At 39.2% G+C, this 24,819-nt stretch overlaps 1 protein-coding gene across 15 annotated transcripts in view; it reads left to right on the top strand.

The window, feature by feature from the left end:
* The first annotated feature begins 3,271 nt into the window (after nucleotides 1-3,271).
* The window catches only part of CREM (cAMP responsive element modulator), a 72,149-nt gene continuing 50,601 nt past the window's right edge, over nucleotides 3,272-24,819 (top strand). For 9 of the 15 annotated variants that reach the window (XM_017653460.3, XM_017653456.3, XM_017653458.3 and 6 more), the window contains exons 1-2: nucleotides 3,272-3,653; nucleotides 20,688-20,788. In XM_017653460.3, the coding sequence (XP_017508949.1) occupies nucleotides 20,745-20,788 (44 nt within the window). In that variant the 5' untranslated portion in view covers nucleotides 3,272-3,653; nucleotides 20,688-20,744. Of the gene's footprint in view, nucleotides 3,654-20,687; nucleotides 20,789-24,819 lie in introns of those variants that run through there. The other 6 variants (XM_037010336.2, XM_017653464.3, XM_017653462.3 and 3 more) reach the window with 2 other exon arrangements.

The raw sequence follows: 24,819 nt of genomic DNA, 5'->3' as shown, positions 1-24,819 counted from the left end.
CTGTTTTTGCTTGGAGTAACAGCAGCGTGGCCCCCAAAGATCATGGTAGTGTACCCAAAATGTCCAGGAGGTAAGAGCATCTTACAACGAAGTTTTATCTTTATGGCCAGTGCATGTACCTCCCATAGCCCTACATATTGACCCATCTGTAACTCCCACAGGGAAAGGGGTGAAAGTCTAGTGAAAGACCAGGAGGAGATCCCATTCCTGCCACTGTCCTATCACAGGACCACTCTCTTGCATGCATCCTACCTGATGGGCAAGATTTGTCTATGCTGGTGTCATTAAAACATGTATCTCATTGCCCTTAAGGCTTTCTTCTATAGTCCCTGTGGCCTTGACCCGCCATCTGGCTGCAACTGTCATGTGATGATTTCTCTTAACTCCCTACTGGTTAAGCTACTGCTTGCCAATGGAATGGGCAAGCTATAGACTAAATCTGCATAGGACTTTGAATTTAGCTGAATTCTCCGGCTTGAGGATTATCATGATTTTATTGCTGTTGTTATTGTGTGTTACTAATCTGGTTACACTGCTCCTCTTTTCTCACACAGGGGCCATTGCGGAAGATGGGGAGCAAGTAGATTGAGGTGAGATTTCTGGAGGGGTGGGCTGTGGGCAAATTTGCAACATTTCTATAATCTCTTGTCCAGTCTCAGTGCACCTCCTATCAATAGGTGTTTCCAAGGGGTAGAGAGAAGTAGCCATCTCTATATCAGCAGGTAATTACAAAGACAAGGAGAGCATATCTGGACCAGAGAGGTCTGGTGGGGCCCCTTTTTTTCTGCAGCTGAGTCATGAGAGACACAGGCAAGCAGAAGTAGACAACTGCTTGTAAGCACTAAACAGGTTTTCCTCCAACTTGATTTCTCCCTTTGACCGATTTCAGTTTCAAAGGTATTTTGCTCTGGGATTTTCCCCTGGAGTTAGTTTGTTTACTTGGAAAAGTGAATTAAGGTTGCAGATGGAAGTGAGGTTGCTAACCAGCTGACTTTGAGATGTAGAGATTACTCTGAATTATCAGAGTGGGCCCAGGGTAATCACAAGGGTTCTTATAAGTTGAAGATAGAGGCAAGACAGAGAATCAGAGAGATGGCAGCATAAAGACTCAACCAGGGTTGCTGACTTTGAAGGTGGGGAAAGGCCATGAGCCAAGGAATGTAGGTGGCCTCTAGATGCTGGAAAAGCAAGGAAATGGACTCTTGCCTGGAGCCGACTCCTTTATTTGATCTCAGTGAGATGTGTATTGGATTTTTGGTCTTTGCAACTGTCAGGTAATAAATTTGTGTTTTTAAGCCACTGCATTTGTGGTAATTCGTAGCAGTGATAGTAAACTGTGAGTACCTCCTGTCTGCTCCCTTCAGACCCCAGCTACTCCCCTGCTTTCAAAAAGAATTCAACATTTGCATCTTATTATATGTTGACTTACCACTCATACTTGCATTTGAGCCTTTTGTCTAATAGATTTTAACTATGTAAAGAATGCACATTTTGTTAAAGAAATTTAGGAATGAACAAGTAGATGGAGAACAATATTTTTGTTAGGAGAATGATCATAATTTCTCCTAAATCTCTTGTAGCTCAAAATTTACTCATTCAGGATAATGACTGTAATGGTGTATGCAGTGGGGACTTGATAATAGGGGGAGTGTAGTAACCACAATGTTGTTCATGTGAAACCTGAGCATATGATTGTTTATCAACGATACCTTAAAAAAATTTTTTTTTACTCATCCAGCACATGCTCAACCTTGACCACAATTAATGGCATGATTTTTAGGGTTGTTAATCTGGTGCTTTTTTCTTCTCTTTCCTTCTAAGGACCCCTTTTTCCCTGAGCTAAAATGAATTGCATTGACTACTCAGGGATAAATACACTGTGTCAGCCTTGTCTAACCAAATACACACACACAGGACATGGTTTTTAAATTTATTATTTTACTTATGTTCCTCATTAAGAAACTAATTTATAAAAGGTGGTGGAGACCAGGCATCACCTATTACACTAGGAGAAGGAACTTCAGAATTTCACCTCTGTCGAAGGGGGAGGTGAACTTACCCTGGGGTTTTTTTCCTGTTATTTCTGCTAACAAGCATTACAGATGGTAGTCGGGTTGGCCAAAATCTAGCACGTTAGAGTTCAGGATTTTCTCCCACTCTTTTGGGATTCTATTATTTCACAAAGCTTCCCTTCTCTTCCTACAGTACGTTTGTTTGTTTTTTTCTTCTCTCCGCAACTTTTCAAGTAGCGTCCTTGACAGGTTTCCAGCGTGACACATTCCTGAGTACCGTAAGGCTGGGGGCTAGATTACTGAGTTTCGTTTTTCCTGAACGTAAAGACGCTTATTCTTCGGCTATAATCCGCCTTAGGACAATTTACAGGTTCTGAATATGCACAGTGGTTCCTAGTTTCCAACAGCCTAACTGCTTTCTAGGCCGGAAACGTTCCTCTTCTGGAAGTCCCCGCATTTCCAGCTGGATGAAAACGACACTCTCTTCCCTTAGAGGCAAAAAGCTTCTCTCGCCATCTCTAAATCGGGACTATCGCTGTCTCTCCGCGACGCTGACGCACAAACAAGGTGGCGGGAGCAGGCCGGGGACAGGGCGGCCAGTGGGCCTTCCAGGAGGGCTCGGTTCCAGCTGGGGCCGGGCCAGAGGCAGAGGCTGCAGGGGCGTGGGAGAGGGGACGCTCCGGGACCTTCTCGGTAGCCCGGGGTCTGCAGGGTGCTTCGGATCAGCAGCGACGCACCACGCTCGCGAACCTCGTTTGGGGCTGGAGCCAGGGACGCTCTATCCCGCAGCGAGGGAAGTAGGAGACCTCAGGACACAACAGACTCAGCCAACGCTGTTGACTTAGTTTGCCACTCATCGGCTTTCGCGCGCACGCGCGTCCGGGGAGCTTCCGGCTTCCCACCCGCCCCCTAGGCCCCGCCCTAGACTTTGTCTTCCTCCCAGCCGCAGCCTGGTTCCTCCTCCTTGCTCCGCCCATTGGCCTGGCCCTCCCCGTTAGGCCCCGCCCCTATCCGGGACTTCCGGCCGAGTTCCTCTGCATGTCCCTCCCTTAGCCCAACCCCCCACAGGCCCCGCCCCGGACTGGTCCTACCCACCACGCCAGCATAGTTCTTCCTCCCGGCTCCGCCCCTTCGCTCGGGCCTCCGGTTAGGCCCGCCCCCTGTGAGGCCCCGCCCCAGACTCGATCTTCCCAACCTCCGCCCTGCCAAGCTCCTCCTCCTGCCCCGCCCTTTTGAGCCCCTCCCCCCTAGGCCCCACCCCTGCCCCTTATCTCCCCTACAGTTCCATTTAATTGTCGGGTTGTCCGCGCCGCACTCCCATCGGCTGCCGGTAGGGGGCGGGGTTCGAGTTGGATTTTCCCGCTGGGCGTGCCCCAGGAGGTCGGAGAGGAGTGGAGTAGGGGAGGGCGGCGCGCGAGGCCGCGGTTAGATTGTCGCCGGCGCTACTTTAGGTCCCGGCTTGGTGGGTAGACCGCGGCTGCCGCATCAGAGCTGACGTGGGGCGACGTGGGGCCGCAGCCGGCGCCGGCGCTGGGTTGCTGGGCGGTGGCGCCGCTCCTGAGCGGCAGTCGGGCTCCCGTCTCCACCTCCTCACGTCCGTAAGCAGTGACGAGGTCCGCTACGTAAATCCCTTCGCGGCGGGTAAGTGGCGCGCCGGCTCCGGCCCCAGACACTTCGGAGCCGGCGACACGGCGCAGGGGGCGGAGGCAGGAGGCGGAGCGGAGCCCCAGCGGCGGGCCGGGGGCGGGGGGCTCCGGGGCCCGCGGCAGGCGGCTTTCCCGCGGCGCCTCCCGCCCTTGGCCAGCCGGCCCCCCTCAGCCAGCGGTTGCCGGTTGCCGGAGCCTGGGGCGGGCCGGCCCGCTTCTAGGCGCCCGGTGATCCTTCAGAACTTGGTACAAGTTGGAAAAGTCTTTCCAGAAAAGCCGTGTTGCCAATGAGTGTGGTTCTCACTCTTTGAAAAGGGAAGCAAGGAGTAAGGACGTTGGTTTTATTCACTACAGCCCGCGACCTGGTGGCGCCTTTGTCTCTGTGATGTGCTCAGTTTCGGTAGAAGTTAACGTTCACCCATTTCTTCTCGGAAGCGTGAGACGGGGACGTCGTGTTGAGTCATTTAGTGCCCGGGCTCGGTAGGGCTGGTGAAGGGCGAGGGCTGCTAACTAGTAACTCGTCCGCGGCAGCTCTTAGAAATCGCACCCGTCGTGTTCTTCGCATTTGACTTGGCCTGTAGGACCACGTAGCAGGGCTCCCAGAACGTGCTGACTGGGGGGAACAGCACCCTATTCAGCCTGTCCAGCGCGCCCCTCAGTTTGAAGCCTCTTAGAAGTTTCCTGTCCAGGGCTCATTGAAGCAGCTGTCAGCTTTGGATCACATTTTCAGAAATGTTAACCTGCAGGACCAGCCTGAAAGTTTGACTAAAACCAAAAGAGCCCCTTTTAACAGTGCGGCTCCCTACGTGACTTTCGTAACATTTCCTCCTTTTCTGCTTAATTTACCGCGCTGATGGGAGAGCAATCACCTTCTCAATATAAACGGAGATGCGTAATGATAGAGGTCCGAAATGAATATTGTATTCGATTGCACTAGTATGTTCTTTTTTTTTTTCCTTAGTGTACCACATTTTTCTCTAAGCCTTGTTCCTCGTTTTGGATAACAAGCCGCTTGCCCTTCATAAGTCGTAGTTTTGAAATCTTTGAACTTTAACTCTTTTTCACCCCCAAAGGAAGACAAATTGTAAACAATGTGTTTTGGCCAATAAATTCTAAGTATTTAAAACTGATGCTTAAAGAACTACTTACTGATCCAAATACAACTCTAAAAAGATACTTAAATGGGTTTGATTCTGGAAGAGTAAACACTTAAAGGGTTGTCATCTTAAGTGTTGGTAATTACACCAACACTTTTGTTGAACCTGTAAATCGTTTTGTAAGTACATGCTTTCTCAGGGACTTGCTGGTCAATCTGAAATTATTTTTGGTGAGTGTGAAGTTGCAATTACATTGATATTTTGTGTATTTATTTTGTAAGAGTATATGAATACATTTTTATTGAATGTATACACACAGAGGAACTCTTTAGTCTCTTTGTTTTTGTATTGTCGCAGAAGGTTAACAAAATTTGCTTCTGCTAATGAATTTAACAAACTTCAGACTCCATAGACTAGTTTCCAACTGAGAAGAGTCCATGCATGATTAAAATAGGAAATCTTGTTTAAAACTGTAACCTTTTAATGAAGAGTGATGAAGAGCTTCAGATTATTAACATACATAAGGAATCCTGATTGATACTCACGTATTTCTGACCTTGACTGTTTTCCCCAACTTGATACTCTCCACGAGTTAATATTGGGCCAGAAAAATAAGCTCTGTTTATTATTGAAGTGGGTAGTCTATTGGAAGGTGCTCAAATGTCCTGTTCCATTTAGATAGGCTTGTAAAATTGAAACTGAACAATACAAACATTTAACAGCTGAACCATTGATACTTTGACGTGTACTCAACATTGGTTGTTAAGGAAATAAGCCTGAAATGTCTTTGAGCTCTGGTATTTCTACTTTATTAAACTGCTGGATTCCATATATAAAAGTTAACTTTGAGATGAGTTATACATTGAATGCAATTTTAATATATTCCATAGAGATTCATAGATTATGAAAATATGGATTTCAGGGAAAGTGTTTCTTATTAGTTATACATAGAAATAAACATTTAAAATATTTTGTTAATTTCCTTTTCTTTTTTTTTTCTGAACCACATTTTTATTCTTTCCACTGCTTGTCTGGCCTTGTTCAGGTCCACTTCTGTCTCCATATTGGTGCCTGTCTCTCATAAACCAGTGCTCTTGCTGAATGAAGTTACCCATTAAGCACTGAAGTGAGAATCCAGCTATTTTAAGTACCTTCCTTGAAAGTAATTTCAAGGTAGAAGAAAAGCCCAGAAAGCAGACATAAAGTTTTTTTTTCACCTTACACTAGAGTGGCAGAGACAAATCATTTTTTTTATTTTGGTTTCGTTAATATAAAATCACATGGGCAACATTGTGGTTACTAGGTTCCCCCCATTATCAAGTCCCCAGCACATACTCCATTACAGTCACTGTCCATCAGCGTAGTGAGGTGCTGTAGAGTCACTACTTGTCCTCTCTGTGCTATACTGCCTTCCCTGTGTACCCCCGCCAATGTTATGTGTGTGCTAAACGTAATTCTCGTTATTCCCCTTCTCCCTCCCTTCCCACCCACTCTCCCCAGTTCCTTTACCTTTGGTGACTGTTAGTCCATTCTTGGGTTCTGTGAGTCTGCTGCTGTTTTGTTGCCTCAGTTTTTGCTTTGTTCTTATACTCCACAGATGAGGGAAATCATTTGGTACTTGTCTTTCTCCACCTGGCTTATTTCCCTGAGCATAATACCCTCAAGCTCCATGTTGTTGCAAATGGTAGGATTTGTTTTCTTCTTATGCTGCATAATATTCCATTGTGTATGTGTACCACATCTTCTTTATCCACTGATGGACCCTTAGGTTGCTTCCATTTCTTGGCTGTTGTAAATAGTGCTGTGATAAACATAGGGGTGCATATGTCTTTTTGAAATTGGGATCCTACATTTTTAGGGTAAATTCCTAGGAGTGGAATTCCTGGGTCAAATCGTATTTCTATTTTGAGCATTTTGAGGAACCTCCATACTGCTTTCCACAATGGTTAACCTAGTTTATGTTAATTTCCTTTTAAAGAATTCAAATTTAAAATACATTTTACCATGAGAACTGCACAAATAGTGCACTGTTCTTAAGAGTACTTTCACTTGTGAGTTTTTTCTGGTGCTTTAAGGAGATCCAGGAGAAAATAAGGGAGAATGAAGAGGAGAACCTATGTATAACGTTAGTCGAATTTATCTTGGTATTATTCATGAAGACTCCTTGAGTCTTATTGATATACTTCAGTTATAGCAAAGTTCAAGAAATAAAATACCTGCTTTGCACATCTCTTGACTGGCCTTCCTAGAGTGCTTTTAGAAATTTCTGGCAAGAGATATGTAAAAGAGTTTTGAGGACAAGCATAGGTTAGGAGGTTATATGGAAATTCTGTTTAAAGATTGTTTAAGTAACTCTGTCTGGTATGGAAGGATCTTGCCTCCAAGAAAACCTTACTAGCAACTCATTTGTCAGGTTCTTTTAAAGTCTCCTAGTATTCCCCAAATGGGAAGCATCTTCATGCATATTTTTGAGCAGTGATACCACCAGACCAGTTAAATGGCAAAATAAAATTCTATGAAGTTTTAACAATGGGGCTCATGTGATTCTAATATTTTGCTTTGAGAATTTCACAGAATAGTTTCTTCAAAGTTATTAGTGAAACTTCTCTTTTTTTTAAATACAGCAGACTTAAAATTAGACCATCCTACATCAGTTTTGTTCATAATCTCAAACAACCTCAGTTTTTTAAATTAATAGCACAAACATTTTTTTTTCTCTCAGAAGTGTTTTAAACTGGAATCTTTGTTTTAGCATTGATTATGATGAAAACTTCCAGCTCTGGATTTGGGGCAACTGGCATTCATAAAGACCTATGTTACTGTAAATGGATGCTTGGTATACTTTTGTTCCTCTTACAGTTGATGGAGGAGTTAAATTTAACTTATTTGGTTAGGCATGTTGCTGTACTTAGAAAGATACCAGTTTTGTTCATATACACAAAATAGGACCACTCTAGGCAAGTATAATAATGTTGAAATTCCCTTCTCCTAACTTTAGCTAATTCAAGTGTTTACTCTTTTCCAGATTTATTAGTTTGTAGGCAGTGCCATTGTACTTAAGATTTTGAAATGTACTTAAAGTGCAGTAATGAAGCATGCTATTGAAAAGAAGAATCCTACAATGACTCTAGGCAAGCAAATAACTCCCCCAAAAGACTTTAAATTTTGTTTCCTTTCTTGAAGTGGTGGTGGTGACACAGTGGTGCTTGGAGAGGTGGAGATAGGCCATGATTATTTGAATTTCATTTTTCACTTCCTCCTTGGCAAGCAATTCTTCTGTTCCCTGATTGTGAAATAGCCAAAAGCAGGCACCAGTTGGGGAATGAACTGAAAAAGAGAAACTTGAATAGTTCATTGTTTGGTGAATTTGGTAAAGAATTAAAATTTCTTGAGTAATAGGTATCTAGAGCAATTAAGTTGGAGTGGCCTTGAATCTGTATCAGAAAGCTGCCAGATTTTCTGTATGATTCATCTTCAAAATATTCAAGACATTATTTGCCAAGTGTTTCAAGAAATTATTTACAAGTACTGCTCCTGGCGACTTCTATTTTTACACAAAAGTGTAAGATTGTTATTTGAAAGTTATTCTAGCTTTGCTTAACAAAGACTTTTAAAATATTATAATTTCCTGTTACTATTATGTCACCTTGTTTTTCCTTTACTCATCTCCTTTGCCTAAAATGCATAATACCCATATGCTCATTCCTGTCAACTTCAGGTATATGGCTCTTTGGAATTACTTTTCTAACTCTCCTTGCCTTCTCCCAAGTTTTTAATGGACTTGATTGAAAAGGACCAGCTTTACAATATCAGCCTCTCATTCTTCTTCCCTTATTCAAACCTGATTTGCTGTTGCTCCTTAAATCATACTTAACCCACGAGGTTCTCCTATTTTCCCAAAGAAGTAAAAACCTTGCTTCATCTCAGAACCAAAGAAACAGATTGTACTAATTTGTGTTTTCTTTCTCTTCCTGTTTCTATAAGAGGTGCCTTTTATTTCACATATCTTTATTTTGATTATGTTAATTGCAATTTTTTTGCCTTTTTAATACTAATTTTTTATTGAAGTATCATTGTACAGTGTTGCTGGTTTCAGGTATACAACATAGTGATTTAACAGTTATGTATATTACAGAATGCTTTTGCCTTTCTTGCAAAAAACCATCTCTGCACAATTTGTAATTTCTATTTTTGGGTTTTTGAAAGTGGAGTGAGAAACTTGGATGGTTTTCCAATTGTCTTTATAAAGAACTCTACATTTTTATACTGTTTGCCCAATATTTTATAGTTATCTCCAACTGTCTAGTCCAAGCAGGATTTTTTTAAAACCAATATACCTTTATTGTCTTTCCAAAGTTAACTTGGTTCTCATAGGAACAGTCTCTTTTTAAATCATTTTACCTTTTTAATACTTTTAGCTAACGTGCTATTTTAAGAGAATTCCAAAATTACACAGTAAATATAGCTGCAATAATCAAGTTTGTGATCAATATGACTGACTCTTGATAAGCATACACCTAGGCTGGTAGGACCAGAAGCACTTGGGTGCACTGGAGAATAATGCCATGGGCATTAGCTGAATGCAGTTTTACAGAAGGAATGGAGAATGTTGGTTAATGTAGAGAGGTGGCTGGTAAAGTGGAAGTTGGTTAGATAAGCTTTTATATTATAGTAAAGTTGCTCAAGGAGTTTGATTCTTTTGTATACCTTATTTTTTAGAACGTTAAATGAAGATATTAATGTGATTAACCACAGCAGTGTAAACATTCAAGTTTTATAAGTACAAATCTAATATTATCTGCTCAAAATCAGCATATTTAAAATATCTGTATAAAAAGCTATACATTAAAGGATATTTGATAGCAATGAAATTAATTGAAGCTCTTATGTCCAGAGATGAATAGAGCAAACACACTGGTGAAGAGTAAGGTGACTGCCAAGTGTTATTTTTGTAATCAAACAATATGTGATAAAATTTTTTATCAGTGTGGTAAATGACTTTCCTCCAAATATAGCACAGAGGTCCACATCTAGGCAAAAGAATTTTTAGCTCATTATTTTCTTGTTAGTATAAGCTAGTATTTGCTTATAGTAAACCAATCTAAAATATACCTTTCTACTCTAAAGGAAAAAGCTTTCTTGGTAGTTGGACTTTATTTTTGTAGAAAGTTTGTAGTATATGGGACATTACATCAGTATCCTTTGTGATTGTGGGCATAAGGAGATCAGCTTAAAAATTATAACCTCAAACTGTATCATGAAACATGATGATGACTTCAAGGGGTATGTTTTAGGCTAAATATAATAGAATGCTTACATTTTGTATTAAGCCCATCATGAGAACCTATTAGGACATTTGAGCTCTTAGCCATTCAGGTGTTTGTATATGTGGGAAAAAGTGGGTGATGCCAGAGTCAACCCTTATCTACCCAGTAAGAGCATGTTCTAGGACATTAAAAGGAGATTTGAGGGCTCTCTTGTCCCGTCCTGGTGTGAGCCAGGAGCTCTGTCCTTTCACTTTCTCTCAACAAAAGCCTCTACCCTGGCTCTCCTACCTTGGGTGTTTGCTAAGTTCATTCTTTGACTCTGCAAACAACAACACTGGCATCATCTCTGGGGACTCATCAGGATAGCTTTGGAGGCTGCCTTGGCCTCAGAGTGAAGCAGGGGACGTTCCTGACTCTCTCCTAACTTCATGAACTTCATGGAACCTAATTCTCACCACCGCAAGAAGCCATAAATCTGCAAAATAATAGAAATGGAACCCAGAATAGAAGTGCCCATCTTCCGAGGCCCTCTCAACTGACCAGTGATGGAGACCTAACTGCACCCCTTACTGCGCCCCCTCTCAGCATGAAGCAGCCAGAGCTGTCATTACCCCCTTTCCCTAGCAGCAGCTAGGGTCGCAATCTGTAGAGGGGAGAATGAGACAGGGACCATGGGTGTATTCAGAGTAAAGTGAGGGCCTCCGGAAAAAGCAAGGCAGGATATTGAGTCAGAGCAATATAACAATATGCAAAGAAATCCCTATCAAAACTCTTTGTTAAACATTATGCAAAGTCAAGGTCATACTAATTATCTAGAGTAAAGATATCAGACTAGGAATATAGACATCTTCAGTGAGATCAGTGAAAGCTCAAAAGGCCAGGAGCAGCTTGGCCTGGAATGTTTCAGTGTTCTGCAAATTAAGAAGGGTATCTCAGCATAACCCGTGACTTCATTGTAAACAGCCCTAGCAAACAAACAACAACCCAGCCCACCTTGGGGGCAGGGCAGGTGGTACAAGTCCACACCCTAAGCCCTTTATCAGTTCCTGAAAATCCTCAACTGACTATAAATCCCCTAAACATTGTACCACTGGGGGCTCTCTTGTCCCCTCCTGGTGTGACCCAGGAGCTCTGTCCTCTCACTTTCCTTTAAATAAAAGCCTCTACCCTGGCAAAAAAAAAGGATATTTGAGATAAGATCAGTGGTATTTAAAACAGTCGAGTTTTTCAAAAGTATGCATAGTCTTCTCGTCAGAAACCCTATAGGCCAGAAGAGAATGGCATGATATATTTAATACACTGAAACAGAAGGGCCTTGAACCAAGGATACTGTATCCAGCATGACTATCATTTAAATATGATGGCAGGATTAAACAATTCCCAGAGAAGCAAAAGCTGAGGGAATTTGCTTCCCACAAACCACCTCTACAGGGCATCTTACAGGGACTGCTCTAGATGTGAGCACTCCTAAAAAGAGCACAGAACAAAACACACAACATATGAAGAATGGAGTAGGAGGAATAAGAAGGGAGAGAAGAAAAGAATCTCCAGACAGTGTATATAACAGCTCAATAAGCGAGCTAAGTTAGGCAGTAAAATACTAAAGAGGCTAACCTTGAACCTTTGGTAACCACGAATTTAAAGCCTGTAATGGCACTAAGTACATATCTCTCAATAGTCACCCTAAATGTAAATGGACTTAATGCACCAATCAAAAGACACAGAGTAATAGAATGGATAAAAAAGCAAGACCCATCTATATGCTGCTTACAAGAAACTCACCTCAAACCCAAAGACGTGTACAGACTAAAAGTCAAGGGATGGAAAAACATATTTCAGGCAAACAACAGAGAGAGGAAAGCAGGGGTTGCAGTACTAGTATCAGACAAAATAGACTTCAAAACAAAGAAAGTAACAAGAGATAAAGAAGGACACTACATAATGATAAAGGGCTCAGTCCAACAAGAGGATATAACCATTCTAAATATATATGCACCCAACACAGGAGCACCAGCATATGTGAAACAAATACTAACAGAACTAAAGAGGGAAATAGACTGCAATGCATTCATTTTAGGAGACATCAACACACCACTCACCCCAAAGGATAGATCCACCGGGCAGAAAATAAGTAAGGACACAGAGGCACTGAACAACATACTAGAAGAGATGGACCTAATAGACATCTATAGAACTCTACATCCAAAAGCAACAGGATTTACATTCTTCTCAAGCGCACATGGAACATTCTCCAGAATAGACCACATACTAGCTCACAAAAAGAGCCTCAGTAAATTCCAAAATATTGAAATTCTACCAACCAATTTTTCAGACCACAAAGGTATAAAACTAGAAATAAATTCTACAAAGAAAACAAAAAGGCTCACAAACACATGGAGGCTTAACAACATGCTCCTAAATAATCAATGGATCAATGAACAAATTAAAATAGAGATCAAGGAATATATAGAAACAAATGACAACAACACAAAGCCCCAACTTCTGTGGGACGCAGCGAAAGCAGACTTAAGAGGAAAGTATATAGCGATCCAGGCACACTTGAAGGAAGAACAATCCCAAATGAATACTCTAACATCACAATTATTGAAACTGGAAAAAGAAGAACAAATGAGGCCTAAAGTCAGCAGAAGGAGGGACATAATAAAGATCAGAGAAGAAATTAACAAAATTGAGAAGAATAAAACAATAGCAAAAATCAACGAAATCAAGAGCTGCTTCTTTGAGAAAATAAACAAAATAGATAAGCCTCTAGCCAAACTTATTAAGAGAAAAACAGAATCAACACACATCAACAGAATCAGAAATGAGAATTGAAAAATCACGACAGACTCCACAGAAATACAAAGAATTATTAAAGACTACTCTGAAAACCTATATGCCAACAAGCTGGAAAACCTACAAGAAATGGATAACTTCCTAGAAAAATGCAACCTCCCAAGACTGACCAAGGAAGAAACACAAAAGTTAAACAAACCAATTACAAACAAAGAAATTGAAACGGTAATCAAAAAACTACCCAAGAACAAAACCCTGGGGCCAGACAGATTTACCTCGGAATTTTATCAGACACACAGAGAAGACATAACACCCATTCTCCTTAAAGTTTTCCAAAAAATAGGAGAGGAGGGAATACTCCCAAACTCATTCTATGAAGCCAACATCACCCTAATACCAAAACCAGGCAAAGACCCCACCAAAAAAAAAAATTACAGACCAATATCCCTGATGAATGTAGATGCAAAAATACTCAATAAAATATTAGCAAACAGAATTCAACAGCATATCAAAAGGATCATACACCATGACCAAGTAGGATTCATCCCAGGGATGCAAGGATGGTACAAGATTTGAAAATCCATCAACATCATCAACCACATCAACAAAAAGAAAGACAAAACCACATGATCATCTCCATAGATGCTGAAAAATCATTTGACAAAATTCAACATCCATTCATGATAAAAACTCTCAGCAAAATGGGAATAGAGGGCAAGTACCTCAACATAGTAAAGGCCATATATGATAAACCCACAGCCAACATTATACTGAACAGTGAGAAGCTGAAAGCTTTTCCTCTGAGATCGGGAACTACACAGGGATGCCCACTCTCCCCACTGTTATTCAACGTGGTACTAGAGGTCCTAGCCACGGCAATCAGATAAAACAAAGAAATACAAGGAATCCATATTGGTAAAGAAGAAGTCAAACTGTCACTATTTGCAGATGATATGATATTGTACATAAAAAACCCTAAAGACTCCACTCTAAAACTCCTAGAACTGATATCGGAATACAGCAAAATTGCAGGATACAAAATTAACACACAGAAATCTGTAGCTTTCCTATACACTAACAATGAACCAATAGAAAGAGAAATCAGGAAAACAATTCCATTCACAATTGCATCAAAAAGAATAAAATACCTAGTAATAAACCTAACCAAAGAAGTGAAAGACCTATACCCTGAAAACTACAAGTCACTCTTAAGAGAAATTAAAGGGGACACTAACAAATGGAAACTCATCCCATGCTAATGGCTAGGAAGAATTAATATCATCAAAATGGCCATCCTGCCCAAAGCAATATACAGATTTCATGCAATCCCTATCAAATTACCAGAAACATTCTTCAATGAACTGGAACAAATAATTCAAAAATTCATATGGAAACACCAAAGACCCCAAATAGCCAAAGCAATCCTGAGAAAGAAGAATAAAGTAGGGGGGACCTTACTCCCCAACTTCAAGCTCTACTACAAAGCCATAGTAATCAAGACAATTTGGTACTGGCACAAGAACAGAGCCACAGACAAGTGGAACGGATTAGAGACTCCAGACATTAACCCAAACATATATGGTCAATTAATATTTGATAAAGGGAGCCATGGACATACAATGCCGAAATGACAGTCTCTTCAACAGATGGTGCTGGCAAAACTGGACAGCTACATGTAGGAGAATGAAACTGGACCATTGTCTAACCCCATACACAAAAGTAAAATCAAAATGGATCAAAGACCTGAATGTAAGTCATGAAACCATAAAACTCTTAGAAAAAAACATAGCCAAAAACCTTTTAGACGTAAACATGAGTGACGTCTTGAACATATCTCCCTGGGCAAGGAAAACAACAGCAAAAATGAACAAGTGGGACTATATTAAGCTGAAAAGCTTCTGTACAGCAAAAGACACCATCAATAGAACAAAAAGGAACCCTACAGTATGGGAGAATATATTTGTAAATGACAGATCCGATAAAGGCTTGACATCCAAAATATATAAAGAGCTCACATGCCTCAACAAACAAAAATCAAATAATCCAATTAAAAAATGGGCAGAGAAACAGAACAGACAGTTCTCCAAAAAAGAAATTCAGATGGCCAACAGACACATGAAAAGATGCTCCACATCGCTAATCATCAGAGAAATGCAAATTAAAACTACAATGAGATATCACCTCACACCAGTAAGGATGGCTGCCATCCAAAAGACAAACAACAACAAATGTTGGCGAGGCTGTGGAGAAAGGGGAACCCTCCTACACTGCTGGTGGGAATGTAAATTAGTTCAACCATTGTGGAAAGCAGAATGGAGGTTCATCAAAGTGCTCAAAACAGACCTACCATTTGACCCAGGAATTCCACTCCTAGGAATTTACCCTAAGAACGCAGCAATCAAGTTTGAGAAAGACAGATGCACTCCTATGTTTATCGCAGCACTATTTACAATAGCCAAGAATTGGAAGCAACCTAAATGTCCATCGGTAGATGAATGGATAAAGAAGATGTGGTACATATACACAATGGAATACTACTCAGCCATAAGAAGAGGGCAAATCCTACCATTTGCAGCAACATGGATGGAGCTGGAGGGTATTATGCTCAGTGAAATAAGCCAAGTGGAGAAAGAGAAATACCAAATGATTTCACTCATCTGTGGAGTATAAGAACAATGGAAAAACTGAAGGAACAAAACAGCAGCGGAATTACAGAACCCAAGAATGGACTAACAGGTACCAAAGGGAAAGGGACTGGGGAAGATGGGTGGGTAGGGAGGGATGGGGGGGCAGAGAAGAAAGGGGGTATTAAGATTAGCATGCATAGGTGGGGAGGGAGAAAGGGGAGGGCTGTACAACACAGAGAAGACAAGTAGTGATTCTACAACATTTTGCTATGCTGATGGACAGTGACTGTAAAGTGGTTTATAGGGGGGACCTGGTATAGGGGAGAGCCTAGTAAACATAATATTCTTCATGTAAGTGTAGATTAAAGATAAAAAAAAAGAAAGAAAGAAAAGGGGGATTACTCCTTGATAGGATAAAACTAACTGTAAATCAACGATTAATGCATGCTTTAAATATCCTTAATGTTGATCACTTAAAGGGTGTCAGATGATCAGCTATGGAGGTACACTTTTCTGATAATATTCCTTTCTCTTAAAAAAAAAAAAGCAGTTCCTGTGTGGTAACCTCCAATGAGTTCTACACAATGGTATAAAGGGCATATCAAAGTGTGGGCAAAGGGTCTGTTTGTGTTTATACAGAGGATCAAAGCCTAATTTGGCAACCCAGAAAATGAACTAAGATATGATATGAAGAAGAACTTCCAACGTCAGCACTCTCTGGAAGAGTCTTACCAGAAGATGATCATCAAAAAACCTCAACAAAGATCCAGGCAATGCTGCAGTTGTAGCTGCATCCATCCCACCAGTTCCTGCACTTGCCATTGGAATGAAGAAGGAGATATCTAAGCTGGCCTGTGCATACAGTAGAACAACAAATTTGACTGGATCTATACTGTCAGAAGTCAACCAAGAATTAGGAGATGTGCAAGTTGCAGTGCTCCAAAATCGTGCAACTACAGACTATCTACTGTTAAAAGAACATATGGGATGTGAACAGTTCCCAGGAATGTGTTGTTTTAATTTGTCTGATTTTTCTCAAACTATTCAAATTCAGTTAAACAATATCTATCATATCATTGATAAGTTTTCACAAATGCCTAGGGTACCTAACTGGTTTTCTTGGTTTCACTGAATATGGCTGGTAATTGTAGGTCTGCTTTTGTTATGTAGCTGTATTCCTATTATGTTAATGTATGTGCACAATTTAATTAGTAGTTTAAAACCTATCCATGCTTATGTTACTCTACAAGAAGATATGTCAAAGAAATAATCAATCTTCCCATGTTTTCTTCCATCTGCTACTTCTATAGCTTTTCTTCTTCCTTCCTAATTACAACCCTTTAGTAGAATTCGTGCCTCATATTGAAAATTACCAAGTATCATAATTCTTCCAAGTGGTAAAGATACCTCAAGACAAATGCTGGGCATAGAAGCCACAGGGCATAAATCTGCAAAGAAGTAAAAAGCTAACCTTGTCAAACAATATTACTTCTCTCTCACTTACCAACTTTACATTTCCCTGTATGGCCCCAGAAGAAACACTAGAATACACAAAGCATTATAAAACAAAATGCATTCACCACTAAGCTAAACTATTGTAGCTACAAGTGGAAGAAATATTCTGCGGATTAAGAAGATAGTCATACTTGCCATTGGAATGAAGAAGGAGATATCTAAGCTGGCCTGTGCTTTCAGTAAAACAACAAATTTGACTGGATCTATACTGTTGGAACTCAACCAAGAATTAGAAGTGCAAGTTGTAGGGCTCCAAAATCTTACAACTACAGACTGTCTACTGTTAAAAGAACATATGGGATGTGAACAGTTCCCAGGAATGGGTTGTTTCAATTTGTCTGATTTCTCTCAGACTGTTCAAGTACAGTTGGACAATATCCATCATATCATAGACAAATTTTCACAAATGCCTTGGGTGCCTAACTGGTTTTCTTGGCTTAACTGGAGATGGCTGGTAATTATAGATCTGCTTTGTTTATGTAACTGTATTCCTATTATGTTAATGTGTGTGCACAATTTAATTAGTAGTTTAAAACCTATACATGCTTAAGTTACTCTACAAGAAGATATGTCAAAGAAATAATCAATCCTCCCATGTTTTCTTCTGTCTGCTACCTCTATAGCTTTTCTTCTTCCTTTCTAATTACAACCCTTAAATAGAATTCATGCCTCATATCGAATTTACTGAGTATCATAATTCCTCCAAGTGGTAAAGATACCTCAAGACAAATGGTGGGCATAGAAGCCACAGGGCATAAATCTGCAAAGAAGTAAAAAGCTTACCTTTTCAAACAATATTGCTTCTCTCTCACTTACCAACTTTACATCTCCCTGTATGGCCCCGGAAGATGACTGGTTAGCCAGAGACAGGTAAGATTCCTCAAGAGAGGAACAACCTAAGACAGACACAGTCGCAGGGGGGCCATCAAGTGAGAAATTGGGGATCAACAGTGGTGAGGCTTAGAACCTCACCCCCCCTGTTGTGAGAGAAATCTTCTGCATCTGTGGATGTTTTAATGCCCTTGTCCAGCTTGGATTAACACATAGTCTACAGGCACACACCTGATCATCTACATTTGCTCTCTTACAGCACTAAACTATGTTTTCTACCTTTATCCTGCATCTACCTACCACTTCAGCATTTTATTAAAAATAAAAATAATAATAATAATAAAGGGAGAAATGTGGGATCCACATATAAATCAAGTATAAAAATCAAACGAATATTCATATTTGACCTGATTGTTTATAGTTCATAATGCGTGATCAAAACCGAAAGTTTCTGTGATGACTGCCCTTGTACTGTTCACCATGTAAGAACTTATTCACTATGTAAAAATTTGTTCACCATGTAAGAACTTGTTCGTTATGCTTCAGAAGATTGGAGACTGATGAGAATTAGGCTTGGGGTGGATTAATGATTGTGCATTGAGCATTGACTCCCCTATACAGAATTTTATTGTTGTTAACAACCATTTGATCAATAAATATGAGAGATGCCCTCTCAAAAAAAAAAAAAAGTATGCATAGTCTATACATACTATAGACTGTAGTAAACAAAAATGGGATCTGTTTTACAAATCCATGAAAGGTAATTTTGAACCTGAGAAGCTGATGTAATAGAAAGGAATGATGTATGTTAAAACCTGAATGCTTTTACACAAACTTTTTATAGCCTCTGTCAAGCACCTGAAATTATAATGCTCAGAACTTTGAATGTTTATTCTTACGGCAAGGGGAACTCATTGGAGGATTCTGAATTAGCAAATAGCATGTTTGGATTTGCATTTTGAATAGAGTATGGTGGTGTAGTGGACTGGATTACAAGGGATTAAAATGAGGTTTGGGTGAGGTAAAGCAGGTATAGGAAGAGACTGAATACCTGATAAGGCTGTTTTTGCTGTAATCAGCTCAAGAAATGATCAGTTTCAGAATTAAAGCAGTGGCAGTGAGAATGGAGAGAAGGAGCAGTCAAGAGAGAGGAGATAAAATTACTGAGGCTGATTAAGCTAGTGGCCTTTGCTTTTATTCCAAGCACAGTTAGACATTTTGTGTTTATTACTGTGTTTCCTCCTCACAAGATTGGCGTCATCTCCATTTCACCGGAAAGGATGCTTGGTGAAATTAATTGTCTGAGATCACATAGCTAATAAGTGATTGAACTTAGGTTCACCTCTAATGCCAGTGCTTTTTATAGCACACATACTACACTACTACCACTAGTCCACATTGCCTTCTTGGGAACTGGGGACAAGGTGAGTGGGGAAGGAAGGGAGAGAAGACTCAGATGGGGGTGGCTTAGTCAAGTGGGGATATCAGTCACTGAGATAAGAGTACAGCAAGAGGAGAGATGCAGAATGAGGGAGGTTAGTTTTGAGTATTTTGGTCTTCAAGATTAATATCTTGGGGAGTAGGAAGTACTGTAGGGATGTTAAAGAAGATAGGGACTAAAAAGCAACCTTTTAGATTTGGCAAGCAGGCAATTAATCAGTGATAACTTCTTAGAGAGTAGGAATGAAATAATTCTCTGCTAAGCCTGAGTTCAGAATCAAGGTATGTGATGGTCATTAATCTGGTATGAGACCAGTCATTTTCTATCTGACATCTTGTGGCTGTGGTGGCAGGCAGCTGGTACTTTCTTCAATGCTGGTCGCCTCTGGGCCTGAAATGGTTGTCAATCAGTGTTTAATAATGGTTTGTACCCCCTTGGTTATTAAACAATTTTCATGGAAGATAAGATGCCCCTATGTAAAAGGCCAGCATAACAGATCGCAGTGTGGGGTTTAGTCCAAAAGAATGGTACCACCCTTGCTTTTTGTTCATGTTGTGCAGAACCTGGTTCAAATGTTCTACCATTCCCTGGTGGTGGGAGGTGGGAGACAGGTGGCAGCAGTAACCACTATGCTAGAGCCCTTAGTGAGGAGCAGCAAAACCTGCCTGCCGACTTGGTTTTGAAATTGTCTGGGATGGTGTGACCCTGTTTTAATGGGGACCACTCAGGAGGAAGCCCTGGAAACAGCATGTCTGTGTCTAAGCACCACTGTTCTAGATACTGAGAAGGCACTTAGGGATGTGCATGTTTGTCCTTTTCCAACTTTAAGAGCTCCCAGTTCTTTTGTCTTTTTCTTTACCTGTTTTACTTCATGTATATTTTTAATATATATTTTTTATATTTTTAAAGATATTAGTAAAAGAAATGGAGTTTAATTGTTGGTCCAAAACAGCTTTTTTAATTGACTGAAGGCTGTCAGAGGAGATTTTAAAGGAACTGTTGATATTTTGCTTATAGTTAAAATTCTTTGACAAAACCCAGTTTTGAATTTAAGGTAAATGAAGAGTGGTTGACAGATTAGTTGCAGTGGAGTGAAATTTAATAAAATGATAAATTCATTCAGCTTATTAATAATTGTCATCATTTTAAAATAGAGCTGTTACCTATGATCTATATTGAGTGTGTTCTAAATGGTTTTAGACACCACTGCTCTTTATTAAAAAATAATCTGATACATAGCATGATTTAAGTTTTTAAGGTTCTCCTAGGAAGATAATAAAATTAAATAGAAATAAGATTGAAAAAAAGTACCGAGTTATTTTCAGTTTTCTATTCTGTTTTTTCAGTTTTATAGAAATTAAAGTATACCAAGTATTCTTCTGGTGTAGTTTGAGATGTTTTAATTTCTTTTTAAATAACATGATCTCCCAATTCAACATTATAATTCTACTGCAGGATAAATAAAGAAGAAAACGGGGAAAGAGCAAAGCATTGATTACAAATGTCTTAATAATGAGCAAATGTGGCAGAAAAAAATATATTAAGTCAAATCTAAGGTAGGTGATAAATGTTATTTCTGTCCTTTTGAAAGTTCTATTTAGAGAGTTTAAAGTTAAAACAATGGATAAATTAATGTACATATAACATGCATACATATGTATTTATATGTATATATGTATATGTGTGTGTATATATGTATATCTATTTTATAATAATAAGGTATAATGATATGTACCCAAATTGTTAGCCATTCAGTTAGGGCATTCATCTTCTACCCTATGCTGGGCTAGTGGGTAAGTGGACATTCCTGTTTATAGCTTGTGCTAAGCACTGGCCTTTTCAGTTAGAAAAGGGAACATATATAAGGATTTGGACAGAGTTTTAGTTTTCCTCCTTGCTTTAGGGTATACTTGTACTTAATGTTGTAAAACAAGAAAGTCTCTGCCAGTGTTTTGCAGGTATCAAAATAGAATTTTCCAACTTTTCTTTTTGTTACTTTCAAAGAAATTCTGGTACATCAATTAGATCTAGGTTTAGAAGGAAAATTAATTTTCTGTGACATTTTTTGTAAAACTATATAAAAAAGAAAATAGAAATGACTTTAATAATTTTTCCTTTTGCAGCTGGATTCTGGTTTTAAAAGAGGTGAAAAAGATTTTTTTAACTTTATATTTGTTTTAACTGAAGTAGAGTTGATAGAGGGTGAAAAACATTTTACAAGGGTAGAGTTGCTCTGCAATGTCATTTGTCTTTGTAAATTAGGTACAACTAAGATGTTAGAAGTTTTTTAGTTAATTGAACACTAATTGTAATTAGGAAACTTTCTTTTGTCTTACTTTTCATTTTGATCTTTTTGGTCTTTATTTCCTTTTCTTTTTTCTTGTCTTATCTTTTAAGAACACTTTCCTCAGTACCTATGATAGCATTCCTTTAAAATGTTTCTCCTTTTTCATCTCATGTTTTCCTTCTAGTTACATCTTATGTATTCTTGATACATAGGTATGCCTAAATAACTTTGGTGATTATGATTGCCTCAGTGTTTCTATAATTGTAAATATAATTTTTATGAATATATTTCTTTGTATTTGTTGAAAGTGTGTTATAAGCTGCCTATCTATGGTGTGTTGTACTGTAGCAACTGTTGTACTTTAGTATTGTGGGGAGTTACTGAAGTATAGTGTAGATAGTCCATTAAGTCCTAGGAAATAACAGAGTAAAGAAACAAATATAATTCTACCCCCTAAAAGTAATTTACCCTCAAAGTCTTTAAAAATTTTGCTAATGGATGGATCCTATTCTTTTAAAACATTATTAATATTAACATTTTATTAAACTGAATTCCAGTATATAGTAGGATAACATTTACTTTTTTATCAAAGAAGAAAATGGTTTGCTAAGTAATATAGAGATTTTAGAAGAAATATTTAACCTTCATAAGAAAAGAATGTTGCTACTACTATTAATCATTTTTAAGTTTAAATATGACCATTTTAGAAAATCCTTATCTGTCCTTTAGAATTGCGTAACTGAATGTTTACCAGTATTTTGTTCGCTGTTTATAGTGCTTAGTGGACTTTTGTTTTAGCTTTTATTGTTCTATGCTTCTATTTTTAAATATTCTGTGATTTATAAATACTAACTGGTTTTTTGCTTTCTGATAAGGATTGTTTAAGATTGCAATATTACATAATAATTTATAGATTATTCTATTAATTTTAGTACAGCTATATTTAATATTTGATTATAGAAAGTGAGATTTGGGGGAAAATATTCTATGATATATCTTCACTTTTAGCTATAAAATATATAGTGAACAATGCAGGATTATAATGGATTTTTATATTTTATTTTTTATAATGTATCATAAATACTGTCTGGACTAGCTGAGGCTGATTTACAGATGTTAGTGTTTATATGTACGTGATTTACAGCTGAGTTCTGGGTCCTGTATCTGCTGCTGAGATAGTGTTTAAAAATGCCCAGTACAGTGCTTGACCCATGTTGAACACATAAATCTTGTATCTTCTACCATGAGTCCTGGGTTGGGTTTCAGTGGATTTGGGAGGATGTACTAGAGAACAGTTGGGTCAGAAGAATAAACTTGTTTGAAAATGATAGAGAAGGCATTTTAAATTGATAGTGCTGTCCTTACTGTTCTGTAGATGATTTTTACTTTCAAATAAATTGATTATAGTATCAAACTTTTACTGTATGACAGTCTACTAGGCACTCTAGAGGACTACGAATGGGATAAAAGTAGAGGCCCTACATTCTAGTGTGAATGACGCAACATCTGTATGAAGATTGTGACAACAGCTAGAGCACACTCAACAACACATCATTACTGTAAAATGTTGTCTAAACGGGACTACTGAGGGCACTGGCTGTGGAAAGTCATAGTCACAAGACCTCTTTTATCTGTTATGTGCCCTGTAGAAAGTCATTTAACTTCCCTGAATCTTATTTTATTGTCATCTGACAGTTGCACAGTCTTCCAGAATAGTTGATTAATCATTTGAACTATTATGGTAGATTCTGTACCGTGCACTGGGAATACATTGAAATGTAAGATATAATCCCTGTTGCTGAGTTGCTCCCCCTAGTTTTAGAAATTTATGGACAGATGTATTATATGCTACACAAGTGGAGGTATTACGTGATATGCTTTGTGAACTCAGATCAGAATAACTAATTTTGCCCAAGACTATTAGCATAGGCTTTTGAGAGATAGTCACCTCGAACCAGGTCTTGAAAAAATGAGAGGAAATTTACCTATTGGACAAAAAAAAAGGTAATGTGCATCCCAGGCAGAGGGAGAAGTAGATATAAAAGATTAGCAGTGGTAGAATAAAATGAGTATTTGGGGGAAAAAATGGTTTGTAAGGAGGCTGGAATACAGAATGTAGGAAGGAATAAAGTGACTGGAGATGAGGCTGTACAAGTAAAGTTGGGTCACATTGTGAAAGAGATTGAACAGCAGTTTGGTAATTGAGAACATGGACTTTGGAAAAAGACCTTAGTACAAAACCAGGCTGTGCCACTCATGGGTACCTCTGTGGTAAGATCAGATTCTGAACCTCCCAATGTTTCTTTTTCCCTTTCTCTAAAGGAAGAATTAACTATACTGACCTTGTAAAGTGTTATAGATTAAAACTAGTAGGCTTTTGCCACATGGTAAGCACTTAACAAATGGTTGTGGTTATGATTATTTTAAGAAAATTGGATTTTTGTCCTACAGGTAATAGGGAGATACTGAAGTTTTAAGCGGAGAAGTGTTTTTAAGCAGAATTTTATGTTTTAGAAAGCTAACTTGTTGGCATGGATTAGAGTAGGGAGATCGAGTAGTGGCAGAAAGGGAGACTGAACTGTTCTTTAGAAGGCAGAATCACACCTGGTGATGACGCTGTAGGGAGTGAAAGGAGAGGGTTCGGGGATGACACCTAAGCATCCACTTGAGCTGCTGGATGGATGGTGGCCTCATTTCCTGAGATAAAAAACTCAGAAAAGGAACATGTTTGTGGAGGAAGAAGAGTTGTTTAGTTTTGGACCCATTAAGTTTGAGGTGCCTTCAGGACATCTATTTGAAGATGTTAAAGAGGCATTTGGATATATGATTTTGGAATTCAGGGGGGACCTCTGGGCTAGTGATCCTGATTGAGTCACAAGCATTAGCTGGTGTTTGAATCTGGAGGCATGGTTGATATTACACAAGGAAATTTGAGAGTGAGACAAGAAGACTGAACAGCCCTGAAGGCATGCATTATTGAAGGTAGACTCTGAGTAAGAGAAGGACTTAGCAAAGGAGCTTGTGGAGGAATTGTCAGAGAATCTGATGAGAGCAGAAAATGTAGTATCATGACATTAAGATAGAGTTCAAGAAGGAAGATGTCAGCAGTTTTTGAATGTTGCTGAAGGATCAAATAAGATAGGACTTAAAATAAACATTAGGTGTACTGACAGATACTAGCTGCCTTTCCTATAGAAGTTTTAGTGAGGCAGATGTGCCAGTACAGGGTTGTCTAGGAGGTGGTTCTGACAGTTCTTTCAAGTAGTTTAGCAGTGAGACGAAGAAGAGAGGTTCAAGAGA

The sequence above is a fragment of the Manis javanica genome, chromosome 2 (assembly GCF_040802235.1).
Source record: "Manis javanica isolate MJ-LG chromosome 2, MJ_LKY, whole genome shotgun sequence".
Lineage (NCBI taxonomy): Eukaryota > Metazoa > Chordata > Mammalia > Pholidota > Manidae > Manis > Manis javanica.
The sequence above is the reverse complement of the archived record's forward strand: the minus strand, read 5'-3'. Positions and strand labels throughout refer to the sequence as shown.